Source organism: Lithobates pipiens, unplaced genomic scaffold (assembly GCF_037356315.1).
Source record: "Lithobates pipiens isolate NorthernLeopardFrog02 unplaced genomic scaffold, aLitPip1_a1.2 Scaffold_1, whole genome shotgun sequence".
NCBI classification, from domain to species: Eukaryota; Metazoa; Chordata; class Amphibia; order Anura; family Ranidae; genus Lithobates; species Lithobates pipiens.
Window position 1 is genome coordinate 103,357,350 of NW_027507685.1, and position 22,952 is coordinate 103,380,301.

Sequence of the window (22,952 nt, forward strand, 5' to 3'; positions counted from 1 at the left end):
ATGAAGATAGACAGGTTATATAAAAACAGTACTCGCTGTATCTTATAATTATTTTTTATTTTTTTAAATAAATATATTTTTTTACGCTTAATACATATATAATTTTTCTTTATTATTTTTTATGCTATATATTCAATCACAGTAGTATGCCTAAAAAGTCCAACACAACCAACAATTTTTTTTGAGGTTTTTTGTGTCTTCCCCTTCTTCGTCTTCTTTTTCCCTTGTTTTATTTCAAGTTATTGAAAGGATGTGGCATTTGGAATTTTTATTTTGCAGTGTATCCACAGAACCACCCTGTGTTAGATACACACTATATATTTTTTACTACTTTTTACTCATAAATTACCTGACACGCCGTATCATTACGAGATACAATCAACAACAAAATCAGATTAAAGCAATCGTTGAAAGATTTTGGCACATGCTAACACTTGATTCTAATCTGGGCCAATTTGTCCCAGAAAAACCTTTATTTACATATAGACGAGCGACGTTTATAAGCGATAAAATCACAAGTAGCGAATTTAAAAATTAATCCATTAGGGAAAACTGCAAATATAAAGGCACTTTTATGTGCGGTACAAGAAAGCCCGGAGCAAAGAAAAGAAGAGCATAGGCGCAGGGTGGGCATGACAGTGTTAATGGGGAGGCTGGGAGATCAGGCTGGGAGGGGAGGAGCAGAGGTAATGTGAAGAGGGGTTGGCTCCTCCCCTCCTCAGTCTGCTGAAGTGAGCGAGCTTCTCACCCTCCCTCCCTTAGATTTGGGGGGGATTTTGTTTTTTATTAATGTGTTTGCTTTATTTTCCAGTATTGAGTTGTCGTGGCAGCGGCATGTTGTTGGTCTGTGCGGATGAAGGATTTACCCCAGTGATGGAAGAGTTGCGGGACCTATCGGTGGTATAGTACCCGTCGGTGGTGATACAGCTAACAGTAGTTTTAGCTGAAGTTGGTGATCAGGTGCACTGCGGTCAGTGTTTGGCCTCTGAGCTAGTTTTTCAGCTTGGGGTCTATTAGAGTTGGGTACCGCAGTGCCGTAATGGTTATGATGGTGGTTGGTGGGTTTATCCTAGCACAGACCAACGGGAGGAGTTCAGTGGAGGAAATGCCTTACTACCTGATATTAGATATGTTAATTTATGTTATTTATGTTAATTATTTCAAATATTATTATAATAAAGATAATTGGCTGCTACGGCCATGTTTTACTCCAGATTGGTGTGGTCTCAGTTTCTGGGGTTTATGAAAAGGTGTGGGGGCGTAGCAGTTGGTAAAGATAGGTAAAGGGGGGAGTAAGTCACATATGTTATACAATAGTCATGCAATTATTGCAGTACATGCTTACATCTAAAAATCGGATTTTCCCTAATGGAAAAGTCCTATATCCAAAACACTTTGCAAACTGTCATACGGCAGGGGTTATCTATCTACTGCAATGCTCATGCACCTGCTTTTATTGGGTAAAACAAAGTTAGGATTCTGGAGAAGGGCTTATAGGTATATCCGCAGCATGCAGATATGCAATCCAGACCTTCCCCTTGGACTGTGTCAGAGGTACAAATTTTTGATTCTGGACAGAATACATCCGAACCCAAGGGGAGGGGACTGGAATAAGACCCTCCTCCAGATGGAAATTAGGTGGATTTACCATTTGAAAGTGACCATGCCCCCTGGCCTTAACGACGCTATGTGCTTCAAACCCTTCCTTGAAGGTTTTTCTTCAGGTGGGATGGAAAAATAAATAGAACAGTTATTTTCCCTTTCAATGTACTAATCTTGAGTGAAGCAATCTCAGCTAAATATTCAGGTTAGATTGATTGAATTAAAACAGGTGTGCAATCACTGTACAATAAAATATACTTCACTAAGATTATTTGAAATGAATACTGCATGGTGGGTTACCTTTTTGATGAATTATATCCCAGTCATTCTCTGCCCCCAAAATAATTGCTCTACCAAATCCTAATTGAATTGGCTCTGTAGCCCTCAAACGATCTCATGTATGACAGATTTATGCTCCTTGGGGTCCCCTCTCATTGGATATTTCGAACAGATTATAGATCATTTATGTATTATAAATAGTATTGGATGGCTTATTATGACCAATATTACCAGTACTCTATAAAACTTGAAATGTTTTTGTTTCTTTAAAATTGCCATATTCTCTTATTACTCTTTTATAAGTTCAATATATGTTTTCTCTGGTGCATTGCTGGCCTGGCCATTCCCCCGCACTGCCCGACACACTAAGCCGCCACGCTGAATTACCAGCGTAGGCGGCGTCTTTGGAGATCGTCGGGCTTTTCCATTTCCGCCCCGACCTCCATCTTGCCACTCCGACGAACATGCGCTGTCCGCCGGTTGAGGCTTCCTGTGTCGGTGGGTCGGGTGTGCGTGATGTCGCCCCAACGTGCGCATGCGTGCGCGGCGCCGTGCATCCTCAGCTCAGGGAGCCTTGTTAGGACGTCCCGACGGACCACAAATTAGTGCGAACTTTATAACCCCATTGAAGTCTATGGGACTCGAACATTCGAAATAAAAAGTGCTAATTTTAATGGCTAATATGCAAGAAATTGTCCTAAAAAGGGTTTGGGGACCTGGCTCCTGCCCCAGGGGACATGAGTCAATGCCTAAAATGTTTTTAAAAAACTGCAGTTTTTTCGGGAGCACTGATTTTAATGACGATTAAAGTGAAAAAAAAAAGTGAAATATTCCTTTAAATATCGTGCCTGGGGGGGTGTCTATAGTATGCTTTTGAAGTGGCACGTGTTTCCCGTGTTTAGAACAGTCCCTGCACAAAATGACATTTAACGGAAAAAAAAGTAATTTACAACTGCGGTTGTAATGTAATATCTGGTTCCGGCAATACGGATGAAAATCATTGAGAAAAATGGCATGGGTAGCCCCCCCTGCCCATTACCAGCCCCTTTGGGTCTTTTACGGATATTAAAGGGAACCCCGTACCCATATTAAAAAAAGGAAAGGCGTGGGTCCCCCAGGCCCTATATACTCAGAATAGGAGTATACAGATGGTGCAAACAAGAAGGGACTGTGTAGGTTTGTTGTGTTAAGTAGAATCTGTTTGTAATTTTGAACTGGTAGATTTTTAAAGTGTAGCTCCAGTCAAAAAATCTATTTTAAGCTTTTAGGAAAACATAGGGAAGGGTTATCACCCCTTGTTTTGCCGTCCATCTTTTTTCATCTCACTTCCTGTTGTCTCGTTCTGTTTGCAAGTAGGAGACGTTTGTAAGTTGGATGTTTGAAAGTAGGGGCCTGCCCTATATGCTCTGCAGAAATGGGAGCCTAAGGTGTTGGTGTTGCCACAACACTGTAAGCCCTCAAAGTGAGTCTTGGTGGGTGCTGGAGGGCCCTGCTGTGAACGATTATATCAAGAATTGTAATTACATGCCATTGTTGAACAGTGGTAGAAAAATTGGGCCTTTGGTGGTTGTGGTGGTGGTACTAGTGCCACAACACTATAAGTCCTCACAGTTACTCTCGATGGGCACAGGAACGGGCCCTGCTGTGAAATATTATATCAAGGATTGTAATTACATGCCCCTGTTAAACAGGGGCTGAAAAATTGGGCCTTAGGCACTAATGCTGATGCCACGACACTGCAACCTCTCCCATATACTCTATTTGAAGTGCAGGAATGAGCCCTGCTGCAAAGCATTGTATCAAATATTGAATTTACACGCCCCTGTGAAAAATTGGGCTGGTGGCATCACCCAGAACCAAAAATGTTCTTCCAAGATATCAGCGGAGGTTGAAGAGGATAGACAGTCAACATAACAGGACAGTCACTTAGCATCAGCATAGGCAGTCTTGAAGAGATGTGATATTTAAAAAAAAATTATTCGGTTACATCAGCTTCAGGTGCTTGGTAGCTGGTGGTGATCCAAGACTGATTTATCTTTATGAAGGTCAGTCGAGCAACCGAGTCGGTGGACAAGCACACCCTGTAATCGGTTACAAAGCCACCAGCAGCACTGAAGGTGCGTTCGAAAGAACGCTGGATGCAAGACAGGCCAGTAGATCAATTGCACACCTTGCAAGCTTTGGCCAGTGATCCATCCTCAAGTAAGCCAGAGGATTTTTGGTGGGAAAGGTGTCCAAGTCTGACCTTGCCCCTAGGTATTCCTGCGCCATGTAAATCAGACGCTGGTGATGGTTGCTGGAATTGATCATACCTTGGGGCTGCGGACTAAAAAATTGTCTGAACTCATCGGTCAGATGGCCACCGCTCCTTCTGACCGAAGCCTCAGCAACACGTTGTCCAGGACCAGGAGTTTGTAACCTCCCAGTCTCTGGGAAAGCGTTGCACAGACCTTTCTGCAAGGCCTCTCGGAGATGTCTCATCCTCTGCTCCCTCTGAGATGGCAAGATAAGGTCCACAAGATAAGGGCGGCACAGTGGTGTAGTGGTTAGCACTCTAACCTAGCAGTAAGAAGGGTCGCTGGTTCAAATCCCAACCACGACACTACCTGCCTGGAGTTTGCATGTTTTCCCTGTGCCTGCGTGGGTTTCCTCCGGGTACTCCGGTTTCCTCCCACAATCCAAAGACATGCAGGTAGGTTAATTGGCTTCTGTCCAAAATTGGACCTGGTATATGAATGGGGACCTTGGATTGTGGGCTCCTTGAGGGTAGGGACCGATGTGAGTGTGCAATGTACAGGGATAGGGACAATTATAGACACTCACTCAGGTTGAACTGGATGGACTGGTGTCTTTATTCAACCTTACTAACTATGTAACTATGTAACTATGTAACCTTACCCTTGTACTGTGGATCAAGGAGAGTGGCCAGCCAGTAATGGTCCCTCTCCTTGATCCGAAGAATACGAGGATCCTTCTGCAGGCTTTGCAGGATCAGGGAGCCCATGCAGCATAGGTTAGCTGAGGCATTCGGTCTGGAGTCCTCTGGGTCACTAAGGACAACATGATCCGCAGTCACCTAGTCCACAGGTTTCTTGGGACTGTAAATCATCCCTAAAAGACTGCTGTAGCTGTAGCTGTTGCTGTTGCTGATGCTGAGTGCCAGGCTCCACCTCCATGCTGACACAATCCTCCTACTCCTCCTCCTTGTCCTCTTCCTGTGTGATGAGTGGGACAGCAGGAACACTGTCGGGATAAAAGGGGCCTTGAGAGGCAAGGAGGTCCTCCTCTTCCTGCCTCTGTTCTGCCTCAAGTGCCCTGTCCGTTATTCCACGCAGTGTATGCTCCAACAGGTGGACAAGAGGTACAGTGTCACTGATGCATGCACTGTCACTGCTCACCATCCTTGTGGCCTCCTCAAACGGTGACAGGACGGTACATGCATCCCTGATCATGCCCAACTGGCATGGTGAGAAAAACCAAGCTCCCGTGACCCTGTCCTGGTGCCGTAGTTGCACAGGTACTCATTGATGGCCCTCTGCTGCATGTGCAGCCGCTGCAGCATGGCCAACGTTGAGTTCCACCTGGTGGGCCTGTCACATATAAGGTGGTTCTTGGGCAGGTTCAACCCCTTTTGGAGCGCAGCCAGCCGAGCACTGGCATTAAATGATTGGCGAAAATGCACACAGACTTTCCTGGCCTGCTTCAGGACATCCTGTAAGCCCGGGTACTTGCCCGAGAACCGCTGCACCATCCGGTTAAGGATGTGAGCCACACAGGGCACATGGGTCAGTTGTCCCTGTCGGAGGGCGGAGAGGAGGTTGGTGCCATTGTCGCAAACCACCATTCCTGGCTTAAGCTGGCGTGGTGTCAACAATCTCTCCTACCAGGCACCCACATGGAGTCAGTGACCTCATCATCCCCTCCCTCTTCATCACTGGAAAAAACCTGGCAGTATGCTGCAGCTTGTGGAACATGACTGCCAGATTGCTGTCCTTCTTGAGCATCCCCTCTCTCTGCGCTCACGCTACTGCCTTCCTCTAGCTGAGTATCATCATTAGAGCCTACAAAACACTGGGCATCCTCCTCGAGTATGTACCCAACACTTTGCTCAAACAATTCGGGGGACTCCTCAGGAGGACATGATGGGTCTAGGGAAGGAGTGACTAATGATGACTTTGAGACGAGGGAAGAGGATGCGTTGGTAGCTGCTTTGCTAGTACCCTGAGCCTGGGTGAGAGAGGATGAGGAGGATGAAGCTTGATGGAGCTTGATGGACTGGTCATCCACTCTCCCAAGTCTTCAGCATGATGGGGCTCAACACGTCCAGCTGCCAAAAATAAGGACAAGCGTGTCCCATGGCCACGTGCTGATGATGATGCACCACGACCAGCACTGTTGTCTCTAGACACAGAGCCTGCTTGCCCTATTTTATTGGCTCATGTCTGTCTGCCTCTCCTTGTTGGCCTTCCAGACATGGTAATGGCCTGCAGGGAGATGGGAAAACCAGCAATTGGGTAGTGTAATTTGTGCTGGAGGCACACAACAAACACTAACTCCTGCAGATGCCTTTATGATAGAACACCAGCAATAAAGGGTAGATACAGGTGTATAGTGTGCTGGAGGCCTACAACACCCACTAACTACTGCAGATGCCTGTATGAGAGAACACCAGCAATAAAGGGTAGATACAGGTGTATACCGTGCTGTGCTGGAGGCACACAACACCCACTAATGCCTGCAGATGGCTCTATTTGAGAACAGCAATAAAGGGTATATGCAGGTGTATACTGCGCTGGAGGCACACAACACCCACTAACTCCTGCAGATGGCTGTATTAGAGAGCACCAGCAATAAAGGGTAGATACAGGTGTATATTGTGCTGTGCTGGAGGCACACAACACTAACTCCTGCAGATGGCTGTATTAGAGAAAATCAATAAAGGTAGATACAGGTATATACTGCGCTGAAGGCACACAACACCCACTAACTCCTGCAGAAGCCGGAACACTACACATATAGTGTGGGGCGTGTACTAAACAGCCTGCGCTATAATTGGCCACAGGCATCCTGCCTGTGGCCAATTATGGCTCTCCTCGCTGCCGGGGCTGTGATTGGCCAAGCATGTGGGGTCACAGTGCATGCTTGGCCAATCATGAGCCAGCAATGCACTGCGATGGCGCAGTGAATTGTGGGCCGTGAGCACCACGCGAATTTGGCATGAACAGCCCACAGAGTTCTGGCTTCGCCGAAAGGGTGAATGGGCGAACAGCCGGTGTTTGAGTAGAACATGCGTTCGACTCGAACACCAAGCTCATCCCTACTGTGGAATATAACTGGACTAATCCATTATCATCATATGACTATAATGTTTGCGGCCACAAGGTTTTGTGAGCTGCACATTCTCTCTGAATACGGGCTGTTTACCATATTTTTTTCTCTAAATAGCTCTGTTTATATCTGAGGCTTTTGTTTGCTATTTTATTTTTTTCTGACATTTAAAAATTCATATGATTTATTATCGATCTTGTTCTGGCCCGCAGATACTAATGAATATATATCACTAGATCTAACCACGTGATGGTATAAACAGTTCTCTGCATGATTGTCCTTTGGAAACTTGAAGCGTATATTCTAACTATGTTCTAATATTATAAATAGCTTCCCTGTTTAGTATGTATAAAATATATTAGATGATACATATACAGATATACAATTATTAAAATACAATATATATAGTGTATTTTACACGTACCGTCCATACAGGACCTTGAATTTATCTATACTATATATTTTTAGGTCAATATCTTGGGCCCCTGGTCCTGGCTCTCCATTAATAAATATATCCTGATCTACAGGTATGAGCATTAATTACTATAACTTTAATAATAATAATATATATAAAATAAAAAATCTTTCTCTGTTTAAATTTAGGCTTTGTATATTATGTCACCTTTTATATATTTTGTAGGGACTTCCATGTTGGGCTCCAGTGTGTTCGGGGGTCTGGCCTGGTAACTCTAAATTAAATTAATTAACCCTTTGAAGAGAATTACTTTAAATGGTGACAAATATAATACATCTTGCTGTTTTCCCTGTCCGAATCATTTCCTTCTGAGCTGAGGGCCCCATTGGCATACCTGTCTTAGCCCTTGTACACACAGTCGGAGAATCCGTCGGAATGTGTCCTATCGGACCGTGTTGTCGGATAATCTGTGTGTGGCATGCATCTGACTGATTCTGTCGGAATATCCGTCGGACCAAGTTTTCCAACTTGCTGGAAATATTTTCCGACAAACTGGTCCAATCAGACATACTCCGATCATGTGTAGCCTACTCCGATGGACAAGGTGCCACGCATGCTCACATTCAAATTCCGACACGGAAGCGCTCGCTCAGGTAAAACTACTGCTCGTAAGCGATATAGCACATTCGTCACGCTGCAATGTTAAACATTCTTTCATCAAGCGCATTCTCTTGTTCTTTACAATGCTGCAAGAACGAACTTCTTTTGATGCTCATAGTCACACACACTTCTCCCGAACGTATTTCATTACTCTTTTTTTAACCATTTCAGCAATACAATTTTAGTTTGCGTCACATCTACACAATTTTAGATTTTGTTTATTCTTTTTTGGATGCTTTTTTTTGGATTCTCTAAAAATCTCCTTTAAAGACAGTTTGCTAATTTATCCTTTTTTTGGGGTGGTTTGTGTGTGTAAACTTACCACAACATTATTGTATTTTTGAGATTTTGTTTTTATTTTTTAATCTACAGGAGGTTGTTTAGTGTTGGTACCCCTTGTTATACATTTCACTTATTTTTTGGGAAATGTACCTGCCTGCTCACAAATAAACTGGCCTTTTGGAAGGAAAACACACACACAAGTATTTCATCAATCAAAAAAACCTTTATTTTGGTCGCAATAAACTAAAAAGAGGAACGCAGCGCTGGAGAAACTTGTTACTTTGGTGCAGCCTTTGGTCCCCAGGGCAGACATGAACAAATTAGAATATAAAAAATTGGTGGCCTGAGGAGTACATATCTCAGGGAGAGAAGTCTGGTCCCGAAGTCCTAGAGAACAGGAAATTCAGATGCCATTTATGTCCCCAGGATGTGGATCTTCAAGAGGCTGCATCTTCTGGCAGACCAGACTGAACCCAGGCCATCACTCACTCGTCTTCCTTGGGCACTTCCCTCCAGGCATCCTTCAAGGCTGTGGCTGGGCTCCTGTAGTTGGGGCACGAGAAGGAGGGCATTGGTCGACCTCCTGGCTGCCACTTGCCACAGCCTCCCCCCGACTGAGGTCTTCCTGTGTATGAAAAGGGGACATAGTTTTTGTTTTTTGATCATCAATCACACCATTTTGTGCTCCTGGCTTTTGTTTATTGAATGTTACCTAATAGAACAGACTATCATTCTGAGCCCAGCATTTTTCTTTCCCGTCCCAATCATTTTTGGTCACTGCTGTCTCTTGAGATGTAAACCACTTTGATAAATCACAACTTACTGATCAATAATAACATCTAGTTAACATCATTAAATGTAACACAAGAAATATGTTCAACAATGCAATACCTGTCTCAAGCTGGGCCCCACCACATGTTGCTGCTTGGAAGGCCCAGGTTGGACATCAGAAGCCTCAGCTGGGGGTGAAGGATGCCTTGAAGGAAGACTGGAGAGTGGTGGCCTGAGTGGTGGCCTGGGTACCCCCTGGTCTACCAGAAAATGCAGCCTGTCAAAGTGCACCATCCTGGGGTAATAAATGGCATCTGTATCTCCTGCTCTCAAGGACTCCAGGTGCTTCCTTCTCTCCCTGAAATATGTAATCCTCATGGCCCCAATTTTCCTATTCAGATAGGCCATGTCTGCCATGATCCGCACCAAAGAAAGCAGGTTCTCCAGCGCTGCGTTCCTCTTTGTTATGTCTGCATTAAACTCGTTGTGGAACTGCCACAGGCAGGGCATCTCCTTGTAGAGTTCTAGGAATAGCCCCATAAAATTTTCATTTTGGAATGGATCCATATTGTCTGCAAGACATAACACAAGACAAACCCTCAAATACTAATAATGCCATTAAAAACCCTCCTAATCTTGTCCCAACACCAGCCTATATAGAAGCAGTCTAGTCTGATGAAGCACCAAGTTAAAAATCTTACCTTCGTTTGCACGTTCGTCACGTCCGTGCCTCACTCTCTTCCCAGATCGTACGGACGATACACGCGTGTTGCGTTTTATATACAGTGCGAATGTGTGAAACTCCGCCCGCCCCTGACGTTCTTTCTAGACTATTCCCCGCCCCTTCGCTTCCGGCGCAGTGGGGAGAGCACATGGCGGAGAGAATGCAGGTGCGCACTAATAATAGTTCCACTAATGAGGAGAAGGGTGAGGAAACGTCCCGATCCAGGAAGACAAGATTTAAGGCCTCAAATATGTCTTTTGGAGAGATGTTGGAGATGGTCGACATATTGAACAGGACCGACTATGATGGGAAGTATGGCCCTTACCCAAACCCAAATATCAGAAAGGCCAAGATCATGACTAAAGTTGTGAAGAGTCTTCATAAGAATTTTGGGGTACGCCGATCCAAGGATCAACTGAGAAAACGCTGGTCAGACCTGAAACTGAGGGAGCACGAGCAATACCTAAGGATCAAGCGTGCTCTTAAAAAAAGTAAGTAGTTGTCGTGTGTTCATATGATTGTTCTTGCTTGCATACTGCTCCATGTGCTTTGATTTCATGTTGTGTATTTTAAAATGGCCACTTTCAAGTTCATGGTTTCATTCGTTCGTAAGAAACATCGTTCTGCAGGGAAGTATTTCAGCTTAACAAAGTGTACCCAATAATGTTCTCACCTTGTAACTCGGCCCAAAAACACAATTGTACAACACTTCCAAGCAATGTTTCAGATTCCTAATTCTGCCCTCTGCCTGCTAATTATTCTTTGTTTACATTCTCATAGGGGAGAGAAGACTCGGCAAGTATGAGGACACCAGGGACCACACCCCTCCCAAAGAAGGCCAACTTCCAAAAGCACAAACAGAGGAGCAGGAGGAGGAGGAGGAAGGAGAGATCGTGGAGGTTGGGCAAATTGTCACCACAACAGGTGAGTGTCGGAGAACACAGCTTCCGGTAAGCTCAGCAATGTATATCACCATATTTTTATTACATGGTGTGTTTTATTGCTTTGTTTTGTAGGTGATGTGGAAGAAGATTCCCGTTTTACCAGTGAAAGTGCCCAGATCTTGATCGGGGAGATAATGGGGTGCAATCGTGATTTGGAAATTATCCAACAAAACATCAATGATGTAAAAAATAAAATGAAGAACATCATTGATGTTTTGGGGAGAGTGTGAAACAACAAAAACTAGATAGGGTTTTATTTTTGCTATTTTAAAAACAAAATGTTGTATTTATCGAAATTCCAAATTCGGAAGATGCACAGAGTGTGTAAACATGCGCTATCTCCCATCATGGGGGATCAATGTACATGTTTTGTGGAAAGTGTCTGAGATGAAGGGGTTGCAGCCCCAAAGCATGTACATTGATCCCCCATGATGGGAGATAGCACATGTTGACACACTGTGTGCATCTTCCAAATTATTTTTTTTCAGGGGTGACACCCCATGTGATGAAGGCAATATCAGCCCAGTTTGTACATACTCAGGTCTGATATTGTCTTCACTTTTCAAAGTTGAACTTTGTAAGTTCCTGTGTTCAGTATTTTACAGTTTAATACATGCCTGTTTACACAAAAACAACAAGGAAACAAAATTCTGATTAAACTCTGTTTTGGATACACACAATTTCTTGGTTTGTTATAAAAACCTTTTCGAAACGCACATGTGAATGTGCTTGTATTAAAAAGTTTAATTATCAACAATGTGTGGCTTCCTTTTTCATTGCGCATAAAATGTATTTGTAGTCAAATTTTAGTTTGTGCTGAGAAGGAGTGTGATTTACTAAAGGTAACTCCACTTTGCACTCCAAGTGCAGTTTCAGGTGTACTTTTGCAGTGCACTTGTAGTGCATAGTGGATGTGCCTTTAGTAAAAAGCACCCACAGTGATGTGTAAATTTGGACAATCATGCCATTTTCCTGCCATGGTGCTGAAAATGAGCACGATTTTGGTCAGTAATGCATTACATACATTAGTTACAAAAAGAAGGCGTTTGTGTAGCAGACCCACAACATTATTATATTATCTGAAGAAGAGACTGTCCCCTTATCTCGCTCTGAACTTGGGTTTGCACTGTTGGTGAAAAAGGCACAACTTCAAAAAAACGGGCAAAATGGGAGGCCACAGTCTGCCATTCCTGTGGCGTTGAAGGACACTGTGTAGTGAAACAAGAACAAAAATGAGTAATTTGACAAATAAACATTGCAAGCAGATTAGACACCCACATTTTTGGTCAAAATTAGTATAACATTTTGGGAACTGAGTATTTAAAGCCTAAAGTATAAGGTCCCCTTATGAGAGTCATTACCCCCCCCCCCCCCATATGATGGGCCCTTGCTAAAAAATGAGGGGGGATTTTTAGGACAGGTAACCCTCTCCACTTGATTGAGAGCTGAATGCCTAAATAATGTGTGATACTTTGTGAAGCCCCTCCTTACTTACACTATTGGCAGCCCACGGGACAGGTAAGAAGTGTCATAATAACAAAATGAAAACAAAATGGAAGCACATTTTGACATTCTGCTATTACATATCAAGAAAATTAATCTGTTAAAAAAAAAAATAGCATTTGAAAGTATTGAGGCAGGCCCTTACACTACATGCTTTGGTGAATTCGTCCATAAATGTGACCATCAAAAAGGTAGGTAGAGTGTGTATTGGGTTTGGTCAAGTCAGCAGATAGAGGATTGCTATCAGCTGAGCTAGCAGTTGGGGGGAGGGGGGGTTACTAATAAGTTTGGCACAACCCCAAAATTTTGAAAAAGGTCACTTTGCATGAATTGAAGCACACACATCACATTTGTAAACATTTTAGGGGGTGTTTAGGGGAAAAAAATACTATGGAGCTGACAAAAAACATTGTTAAGTGACTAGACTATAGTTTTATGGGCCAAGAAGAGCATATTGGGGAAGTTAGTGAGGCAAAAATGCATGAGGACAAAGGGGCAGAGCATATGAATTAGAGCATATTGCAATCATGGTAATTAGGGAATGAGGAAAGAAATGCAAGACATTAAGCAATCATGAAATACATAGAATGTGATGTTTAAGGATAAAACTTACCTTCATATATGCCTTCTGCAGGACCTGAATGATGGCAGAACAGGTCTCTGGAATAATGACCCCCAGAGACTGGGGGGAGATGCCTGTAGAGAACTTGAGGTCCTGAAGGCTTCTCCCTGTCACCAAGTAGCGCAACGTGAGCCTCTGTTCCGGAGTGATGGGTTGCCGCATGCAGGTATCCTGCCTACTGATATAAGGGGTCAGCAAAGCCAGCAGACGGTGAAAAACGGGGTCCGTCATCCGGAGATAATTCCTGAAATCATCAGGATTATTCTCGCGGATCTCACGGAGCAAAGGCATGTGCGAGAACTGGTCATGCTGGCGCAACCAATTCTTGGTCCACAAACGCCTCCCCTCCCTGTTCATGGACCGGGCTTGTGTCAAAGTAAGAACCCCAACATGAAGCCCCTGCACAGCACAAACTCTACGAAGAGTACGTAGACGAAACATGGTTTCAAAACGGTCGGCTCGTCAGAATGGACACCAGACAGCACCGATAAACAGCAAGGCCTGAAAGAACGACCTGAATAGCAGAAGCAAGCAGACAATAAAAAATGCCTTTCAAAGTGTACTATACCAAGATATAGTCCACAATGAGAAACAAATACTTAATGACTGCACGCACTGATTATCAGATACGCAAAGACAAGCAGAAACCGAAGAGCAGTAGCGATCTGAATCACTAATGTGAAAAGTGCGAATCGTCTCTCCCCAAACTTCTACTAACACGAGATCAGCAGAAGGAGCCCAAAGGGTGCTGGACGTGGTGCTGAACTTCCCTTTTCTAGTCCCGCCGTACACGGCTTACATCACCGCGTTCTTGGCAACCGCAAACTCCGACAACTGGGTCCGACCATGTGTATGCAACAGTTTTGGATACAATCCGTCGGACAAAATCCATCGGACAAAATACAACGGATTTGGTTGGCAGAATGTACTGGATTCTGATTTTAATGTTTGATCAATGACATTTTATGAGGGGACAAAAAACCTCTTTTCACCAATATGTAAGTAAAATTATTGATTTATATATATGTTATGTATAAGTCTGTACTGATTGTATATCTTATGCTTCAGATTGACTCTTCCTTATTGTCGCACCCTTGAAGAAGGAACTCCGAAACGCGTTGGGTGTAAGGAGGTCTTATCATTTATGATTCATATGGTGATACCTGCTGACTGTGTTCAGCGAGTCATTGTTTTATGTTTGTATTGATTCTATTATGTTTAACTTTTATAAATTTGATCTATTTTAAAATATACTTTTCTGTTTGATACCACTAAATACATGTTGCCTAAAAAGTCAGTTTAAAAGGGGGAATAACCATGTTTTTTTGCTTCATCACCAAACGCCAGCTGACCCCCCCGCATAGGTGACTCCATTGCCTGGATGGCCCTCAGCATGCCTCCTGAGTCCTGGCAAAGCATGGCGCTGCTTACCTCTCCCTGAGGGGGCAGGGGGTTGGAACTGGGGGTCTCCTCCTCCACTTTTGCCATCCTTCCAAACCTTTTATCATTGTCATACTTCTCCTTGAAGGGCCCATCTCTTCCTTCCAAAATGGACACAATGGTCTCCTGGTGCTCTACACAGACTTTGGCCACGTGGATTTTTGAATCCATGGATCCACGGTTCCGGCTGTGCAAGCCCTCACGCTGCCTTCTCAAATGCTTCAGCTCCGCTCTGAAGTTGTAGAGCTTGTCTCTCTCCCTATTCAGGGCTTTAATCCCAGCTACCACTCCCCCGAATGGCCTTCGAGCCTTCATCCTCACCAGGGGTAGAGAGATCAGCATATACAGGGGTAGGCATGTCACCCAACGGCCCAGGAGATGGCTGGGAGCTTCCAGCAGGAGAGGCCCCAGTGGCCTCCATGGCTTCCCCAGAAAGGGGCCGGGAGAGCTGGGAGAGATTTCACCACCACTCCCCTCTCACACAGATCACCAGGAGGAGCTTCAGAGACACCTTCCACCTGACACACCTGTGCTCCAATGATGGGTGGGGCACTATTCCTCCCACTGACACCAATGATGGGGCACTATTCCTCCCACTGATACCAATGATGGGACACTATTCCTCCCACTGACATCAATGATGGGGCACTATTCCTCCCAATGACATCAATGATGGGGCACTATTCCTCCCACTGACACCAATGATGGGGCACTATTCCTCTCACTGACACCATTGATGAACACTATTCCTCCCACTCACACCAATGATGGGGCACTATTCCCCCCACTGACACCAATGATGGGGCACTATTCCCCCCACTGACACCAACGATGGGGCACTATTCCTCCCACTGACACTAAAGATGGGGCACCTTTCCTCCCACTGACACCAATGATGAGACACTATTCCTCCCACTGACACCAATTATGGGGCATTATTCCTCCCACTGACACCAATGATGGGGCACTATTCCCACCACTGACACTAAAGATGGGGCACTATTCCTCCCACTGACACCAATGATGAGGCACTATTCCTCCCACTGATACCAATGATGGGACACTATTCCTCCCACTTACACCAATTATGGGGCACTATTCCTACCAATAATACCAATGATGGGGCAGTATTTATTTTTTTCTCTGACACCAATGATGAGACACTATTCCTCCTCCTACTGACCACAGATTCTTTGTAACCTTTATACACTCACTTACCACCCAGCCTTAGACTTAGTAGTAGTAGTCCACCCCCACTGATGCTGGGACATTTTCTACTCCCACTGGCCACTCCTGGAATTCAATAAAATACACTTCATTGGAATCCAATGGAATCCAATGAATGAATTCCAATGGAATATATATGACTGTATTATGCTTAATGTATGGAGCCTATGGGAGATCTCCTTGCTCCCAAAATTCTGAGCCATGGTCCCCACCACCCTCCTGCTACCTATCCTACCTACCCTATGTAAAAATGGTCCTGTCCAGCCACATGATCCTGCAGCTCCAGCTTTCCTGTGTCAGAGAACAGTAGCTTCAAAGGAGAGGAGGGTGCACCAACAATGGCTGGGCTATGGGAGCCTATGGATGATGTCCTTGCTCCACAAATTCCCAGCCATGGTCCCCACCACCCTCCTGCTATTTATCCTGCCCACCCTATGTAAAAAAAAAGGTCCAGTCCAGCCACGTGATCTTGCAGCTCCAGCTTTCCTGTGGCAGTGAGCATCAGCTTCAAAGGGGAGGAGGGGGCACAGACAATGGCTGGCCTATGGGAGCTTAAGGGTGATGTCCTTGCTTCCAAAATTCCCAGACATGGTACCCACCACCCTTCTGCTACCTATCCTACTAGTGCCTACCCTATGTAAAAAAAGCTTGGTCCAGCCACAGAATTCTGCAGCTCCAACTTTCCAATTTCAGTGAGCACCAACTACCAAGAAGAGGAGAAAGTACCGACGATGGCTAGGCTATGGGAGCCTAAGGTCGATGTCATTGCTCCAAAAATTCCCAGCCCTGGTCCCCACTACCCTCCTGCTACTTATCCTGCCTATCCTATGTTATACAAAAGTTCCAGTCCAGCCATGTGATCCTGCAGCTCCAGCTTTTCTGTAGCAGTGAGCAGTGGCTGCAAAGGAGAGGAGGGAGCACAGACAATGGCTGGGCTATGGGAGCCTAAGGGTGATGTCCTTGCTCCCAAAATTCCCAGCCATGGCACCCACCACCCATCTACTACCTATCCTGCCTACCCTATGTAAAAACAGCCTGGTCCAACCACATAATTCTGTAGCTTCAGTGTTCCTGTTTGAGTGAGCACCAACTACCAAGAAGAGGAGGAAGTACCGACAATGGCTAGGCTATGGGAGCCTAAGGGTGACGTCCTTGCTCCCAAAACTCACAGGCTTGGTCCTTACCACCCCCAACTACTTATCCTGACTACCCTATGTAAAAATGGTCCGGTCTAGCCAGACAATCTTGCAGCTCCAGTTTTCCTGTGTCAGAAAGCAGTGGCTTCAAAGGAGAGGAGGGAGCACCAACAATGGCTGGGCCATGGGAGCCTATGGGTGATGTCCTTGCTCCAAAATTTCCCAGCCCTGGTCCCCACCACCCTCCTGCTACTTATCCTGCCTACCCTATGTAAAAAAAAAAGGTCCAGTCCAGCCATGTGATCTTGCAGCTCCAGCTTTCCTGTGGCAGTGAGCAGTGGCTGCAAAGCAGAGTAGGGAGCACTAACATTGCCTGGGCTATGGTAGCCTATGGGTGATGTCCTTGCTCCCAAAATTCCCAGCTACGGTCCCCACCACCTTTCTGTTACCTATCCTGCCTACCCTATGTAAAAACAACCTGGTCCAGCCACAGAATTCTGCAGCTCAAGCTTTCCAATTTCAGTGAGCACCATTTACCAAGAAGAGGAAGAAGTACCGCCAATGGCTAGGCTATGGGAGCCTAAGGGTGAAGTCCTTGCTCCCTAAATTTCCAGCCAAGACTGAATTCTCCCTGAACCAAGGGAGTCAAAGCTATTGGATCATGTGCCTGGGACTGGCTGAAAAAACAATTAACATACAGATTTTTTTTTTTTTACATAGGTTAGGCAGATAGGTAGCAGTAGGGAGGAGAGGACAGTAACAGCTGATAGGCGGAAAGAGGAAGCACCAACAGTGGCTGGACTATGGGTTCCTATAAGTGACATCCTCACTCCTGGAGTTTCCAACCGTGGTTGAGCACTCCTTGACACAGTGAAAGTGAGCAGAGGGATGATCTTCTCAGCTTGTTGCTGCTCTTTCACTGACCAATCCACAGGCCCGGGGTGGAGAAAGGACACCACTGTATTCCTTCCCTAATCTACAACTATAACAGAGACAGTGGTGTCACCTACATGGCTATGTTGTATGATGGGGCTCCCTTAAAATCTTAGATCTCGATGGGCAGAAATACAAATCCTTTGGCAGACATAACTGCTCCAATTTTTGCATTAAGGAGCTGGAAGTTTGGTTTTTAATATCATTCTGGCTGATAATTGCCCATTACAACCAAGAAAATTAAACCAACCACAACGTGCTGAGGGCAATTTCATTTCTTTTTCTACTGCATTAATGTATTTATTTTTTTTCTTTTGTTTGCTGTAGAGTAAGACCTTCATGGTACGTAAAAAGGAATTGTTCTTAAAAGAAGGTGGTCTGATATTGATTAATGTGTTTTATTTTCCTGTACGGGTTGACAAGACACTTCCCCAGAAGAGACGCAGAGGAGCCAGAGGCTTTGATAGTAATGCACATTTTAATGTTATCCTTGAAGAGGTAATTGCATCACCAACTTCATTGTGATTCCTCGTTCTTATAATAATGCTCTTTGTTTATTTTTTCTTGTTAAATATAGAATTGAAAAAAGGCCATCGAAGGACACATCATTGAACCATTCTTTTGCTTATTTACATAACTTAATAAATATGTTCCTTTCTCAAGACTTTCAGTAAACTTTTGGTCAACATCTTATGGCTGCTTGGTTTTTCTTTTTGGTTGTTTGGTTGCTGCTTTTTTTTATATTGTTACATTTTACATAAGAATGTAATCCTGTTTCACTTTCATCTGTCTACATCAGACATTGCAAACCAAGGTTCTGTCCAACCCTAAGGTTCTTCCAGAGGTTGCTAGTGGTTCCTTAAGCTGTGGCTGATCAACTGATCTGAATTTGGTTTGAGCAGGGTTTGATGAAAGTTTGGTTGCAGATCCTGAACCCCACTGGAATAAACGGGGACCAATACCTGTATAGATTTTAAGAGTGATTCCCCAAAAACCTTGTTGGGGACCTACTAAAAGTCCATACCAGATCTTTAATCCAAGCATGCAGTCTGGCTGGCTAAGATAAAGGGGGCTCATGCCTGTGCCAGGCCACATGCCCTAAATATTGAGAAAAGTGCCTTGTAAAGGGGGTCACCTTTTACATAAGAATGTAATCCTGTGTTCACTTTCAACTGTCTACATCAAACATTCGCAACCAAGGTTCTGTGGTACCATAAGGTTCTTCCAGAGGTTGCTAAGGGTTCCTTAAGCTGTGGCTGATCAACTGATCTGGATTAGGTTTGAACAAGGTTTGGTGAAATTCAAAGAAGTTTGGTTGCCAATCCTAAACCCCAATGGAATAAAACCCCAATGGAAGAAAAGGGAGCTGATACATGTATGGATTTTAAGAGGGATTCCCCAAAAACCTTGTTGGGGACCTACTAAAAGTAGCATCTTTAATCCCAGCATGCAGTCTGGCTGGCTAAGAATAAGAGGGCTTATGCTTAAACCGTACCAGGCCGCATGCCCTAAATATAGGGGAAGATGTCTTGCAAGGGGGTTCCCTTGAAGTCACTACTATTCCCAACTCTTTGCTTATGTGGTTGGGCATTCCCTCAATCAATCAGCAGTTGCTAGGGACTTATTTACATGCCATAATTAATTAGCTTCTTTCTCAAGACTTTCAATAACGTCTGATTAACCATCTTGCTGGTTGGGTTTTCATGCCATCAAGCAAAATACTGTAGAATCTTTTCATTTTTACATTTTCTTTCACTACTAACCACACATCCAGTGGTGTCCACTTTACGCTCTGAGACACACTTGAAATTCCGTGAACAGCCTCCATTACTGAATGAGCAGTCACGAACCGGTCCAAAGGAAGAGAGCAGGTCATCAACTGTTTCAAAGTGGGTTGCCAAAAGGGCTTCTTGCCTGCAGATTGGAGAAAAGTACAAGTACATTTATGAAGAAAAATTGTAACTAAAAGAAAAGGACAGCAAAAAACAGAAAATATATATTTTTTAATCCCTTAAAGTTTTCCTAAAGATAACCTGCATGTCACATGGCAATTGCCTCTTCAGTGGAAGAGGTGTTATACTCACCTCTAAGTGGCTTGTTCTGCAGCTTCAGTTTTCCAGAAGTGCCAGATGCCTTAGGTGGGTCCCCCACCGTGAATAGAGGTTCCATCTGCTGACCCCTACCTGACATAGGAGCATTATAAACACCCTGAAAATTAGATTTAGGATGTAGTGGTCACACAAAGGTCCAAATAGTTTGATCCCAAAGGGGTTTTCACCGGTAACCTCTGTGTGTCCAACTTGTAAGGACCAACTCTACCATTAAGAAGAGCTAGAATACTGGGCCCAACACTGCCCATCTTTTCTGATGGTAAGTGACAATGGCTTCAACATACAGGAAGTGAGGAAGTGAGATGCACAGCAATACGAAGATAACAGGGGTTCAACCATTCTCTTATTATAGAAAAAAAGAAAAATTATGTGTCTGTGTTCCTGTTGGAGATTTTACCTCCCCTTCACTAATCTGATTATACTTGGCAATTTACCAGCCTGTGATCAGATACCATTCTTGTAGCACACTGACTTCAAAGTCTTAAAGATTAGATCAGCCATTGTCAACTAGAGTTCCGTGGAATTTTTGGCTACTTCCAGAGGTTTCTAGGGTTTCCCTGAGCTGTGGTTGGTTGATCTCCCATCTGATGGTGCCTGGATAGTTCTGGTTCTAACTCCACTTTCCAGTGACAGGACATCAATGATCTTTTTGGCTGTCTGTAAGGGTGGCATTTTGACCACCACTGGCCACCAATGTAGGTGACATTTTCCCCAGTGACCCTCAGATTTTAGTAAGAGTTTCTCCGAGAAATATTTCAAGGGTTCCTCTCGGGTAAACAGGTTGAAAATGGCTGGGTCAGGTCATTGTCAAGAAGAGCAGACAGTAGCACGCAATCAAAATTGATGTTATGCTTCTACATCTTAGCTCTAACAAAGATGTCCCAACTTTCCTCTTAGGAATAAGATAATGCACAAAAATTACTTTAAATAGTGATTTTTTTTTGTTTTATTTTAATAAATGTTAAGTACACTGTCACTGTGTAATACTTCAAAAGCAAAGTTACATCATTACATGCCGTAATAATTTTAACTTGCTTTTTAATTCTTTACCTAAACTTGACAGGCTCATTAAAAGAAACCCGCGGTGAGAAAATATGGAGGTTACCTTTCCTGACCTCTTCTTTTATCCACCGTAGTTATCATATAAAATATTATCATTAATGATTTGTTAGCCTTTTTTCCTCATCTATCTCACAGCCATGCTGCAAACAAATGAGCGCCGATAAGTTAATTTATTGTTATAAAATATAACTGCTGAAAATGAACAGCTTAGACTCAGTTTGTGCAATCTCTTGAAGAAAGAAAGAAAGAATAGAATAAAAAAAAGATAAATAATAAATAATATTTTTTGACTTGCATCAACTGCTAATAAAAATGTTTGTTGATAAAAGGATCAATAAAAGTTTTAGTAAAATTTTAAATAAGTATTTTATCTTAACCACTTTAGGACCAGGTAACATACGCTATATTGTCAAAAGTATTGGGCGTCTGCCTTTACATGTACAGTAACTTTAATAGCATCCCAGTTTTAGTCCGTAGGGTTCAATATTGCTTACCCCCTGACAAAGACGCTTTATAAATTGAAATGCACTGGAGTCCAACCATTGCCAGATTGATATTGAAGATATCTCCATGTGGTGGAATCTGTATACACTAATTTGTTAAAAGTATTGGGATGCCTGCCTTTACACGCACAGGAACTTTAATAGCATCCCAGTCTTAATCCGTAGGGTTCATTATTGCTTATCCCCTGACAAAGACACTTTATGGGGTTCAATAATGAGTTGGCCCACACTTTGCAGCTATAACAGTTCCAACTCTTCTGAGAAGGCTGTCCACAAGGTTTAGGAGTGTGTCTATGTGAATGTTTGAACTTGCTTTGTGTACTGGTTCAAATCATTTGGTGGAGGGGAGATTATGGTGTGGGGATGTTTTTCAGGGGTTGGGTTTGGCCCCTTAATTCCAGTGAAGGGAACTCTTAAGGCGTCAGCATACCAAGACATTTTGGACAATTTCATTCTCCCAACTTTGTGGTAACAGTTTGGGGATGGCCCTTTCCTGTTCCAACATGACTGCGAACCAGTGCACAAAGCAAGGTCCATAAAGACATGGATGAGCGAGTTTGGGGGGAAATGGCTTAGTGGTATCCCAGTCTTAGTCCGTAGGGTTTCATATTGAGTTGGCCCACCCTTTGCAGCTAGAACAGCTTCAACTCTTCTGGGAAGGCCGTTCACAAGGTTTAGGAGTGTGTCTATGGGAATGCTTGACCATTCTTCCAGAAGCGCATTTGTGGGGTCAGGCACTGATGTTGGACGAGAAGGCCTGTCTCGCAGTCTCCGCTCTAATTCACCCCAAAAGTTGTTCTATTGGGTTGAGGTCAGGACTCTTTGCAGGCCAGTCAAGTTCCTCCACCCCAAACTCACTATGAGTACCTCATAATGCCTTTTGGCTTCTGTAATGCCCCGGCAGTTTTCCATGAATTTCTTAACAATGTCCTTCGAGATTTGTTGCGGTTGTGTGTGGTGGTTTAGGTCAGGACTCTGTGCAGGTCAGTTAGGTTCCTCCACCACAAACTCACTTATCCATGTTTTTATGGACCTTGCTTTGTTCACTGGTTAAAATCATTTGGTGGAGGGGGGATTATGGGGTGGGGTTTTTTTTCAGAGGTTGGGCTTGGCCCCTTAGTTCCACTGAAGGGAGCTCTTAAGGCGTCATCATACCAAGATATCTTGGACAATTTCATGCTCCCAACTTTGTGAGAATAGTTTGGGGATGGCCCGTTCCTCTTCCAACATGACTGCACACCAGTGCACAAAGCAAGGTCCATAAAGACAGGAGTGAGCGAGTTTTGGGTGGAGGAACTTGACTGGCCTATTAGAGTCCTGACCATGTTAAATGGGCTGTAGTGCAAATTTGCAAAAAGCACTAAAAATGCCACAGGTGTGAATCAAGCCTAAGACTGGGATGCCATTAAA

At 44.0% G+C, this 22,952-nt stretch overlaps 1 protein-coding gene across 2 annotated transcripts in view; it reads right to left on the reverse strand.

Annotated features, from left to right (window-relative positions):
* Positions 1 to 22,952, reverse strand: part of ASTN2 (astrotactin 2) — a 661,578-nt gene that overhangs the window by 220,753 nt on the left and 417,873 nt on the right. For both annotated transcript variants that reach the window (XM_077468007.1, XM_077468041.1), the window contains one exon: positions 19,630 to 19,780. In XM_077468007.1, the coding sequence (XP_077324133.1) occupies positions 19,630 to 19,780 (151 nt within the window). The remainder of the gene's footprint in view (positions 1 to 19,629; positions 19,781 to 22,952) is intronic.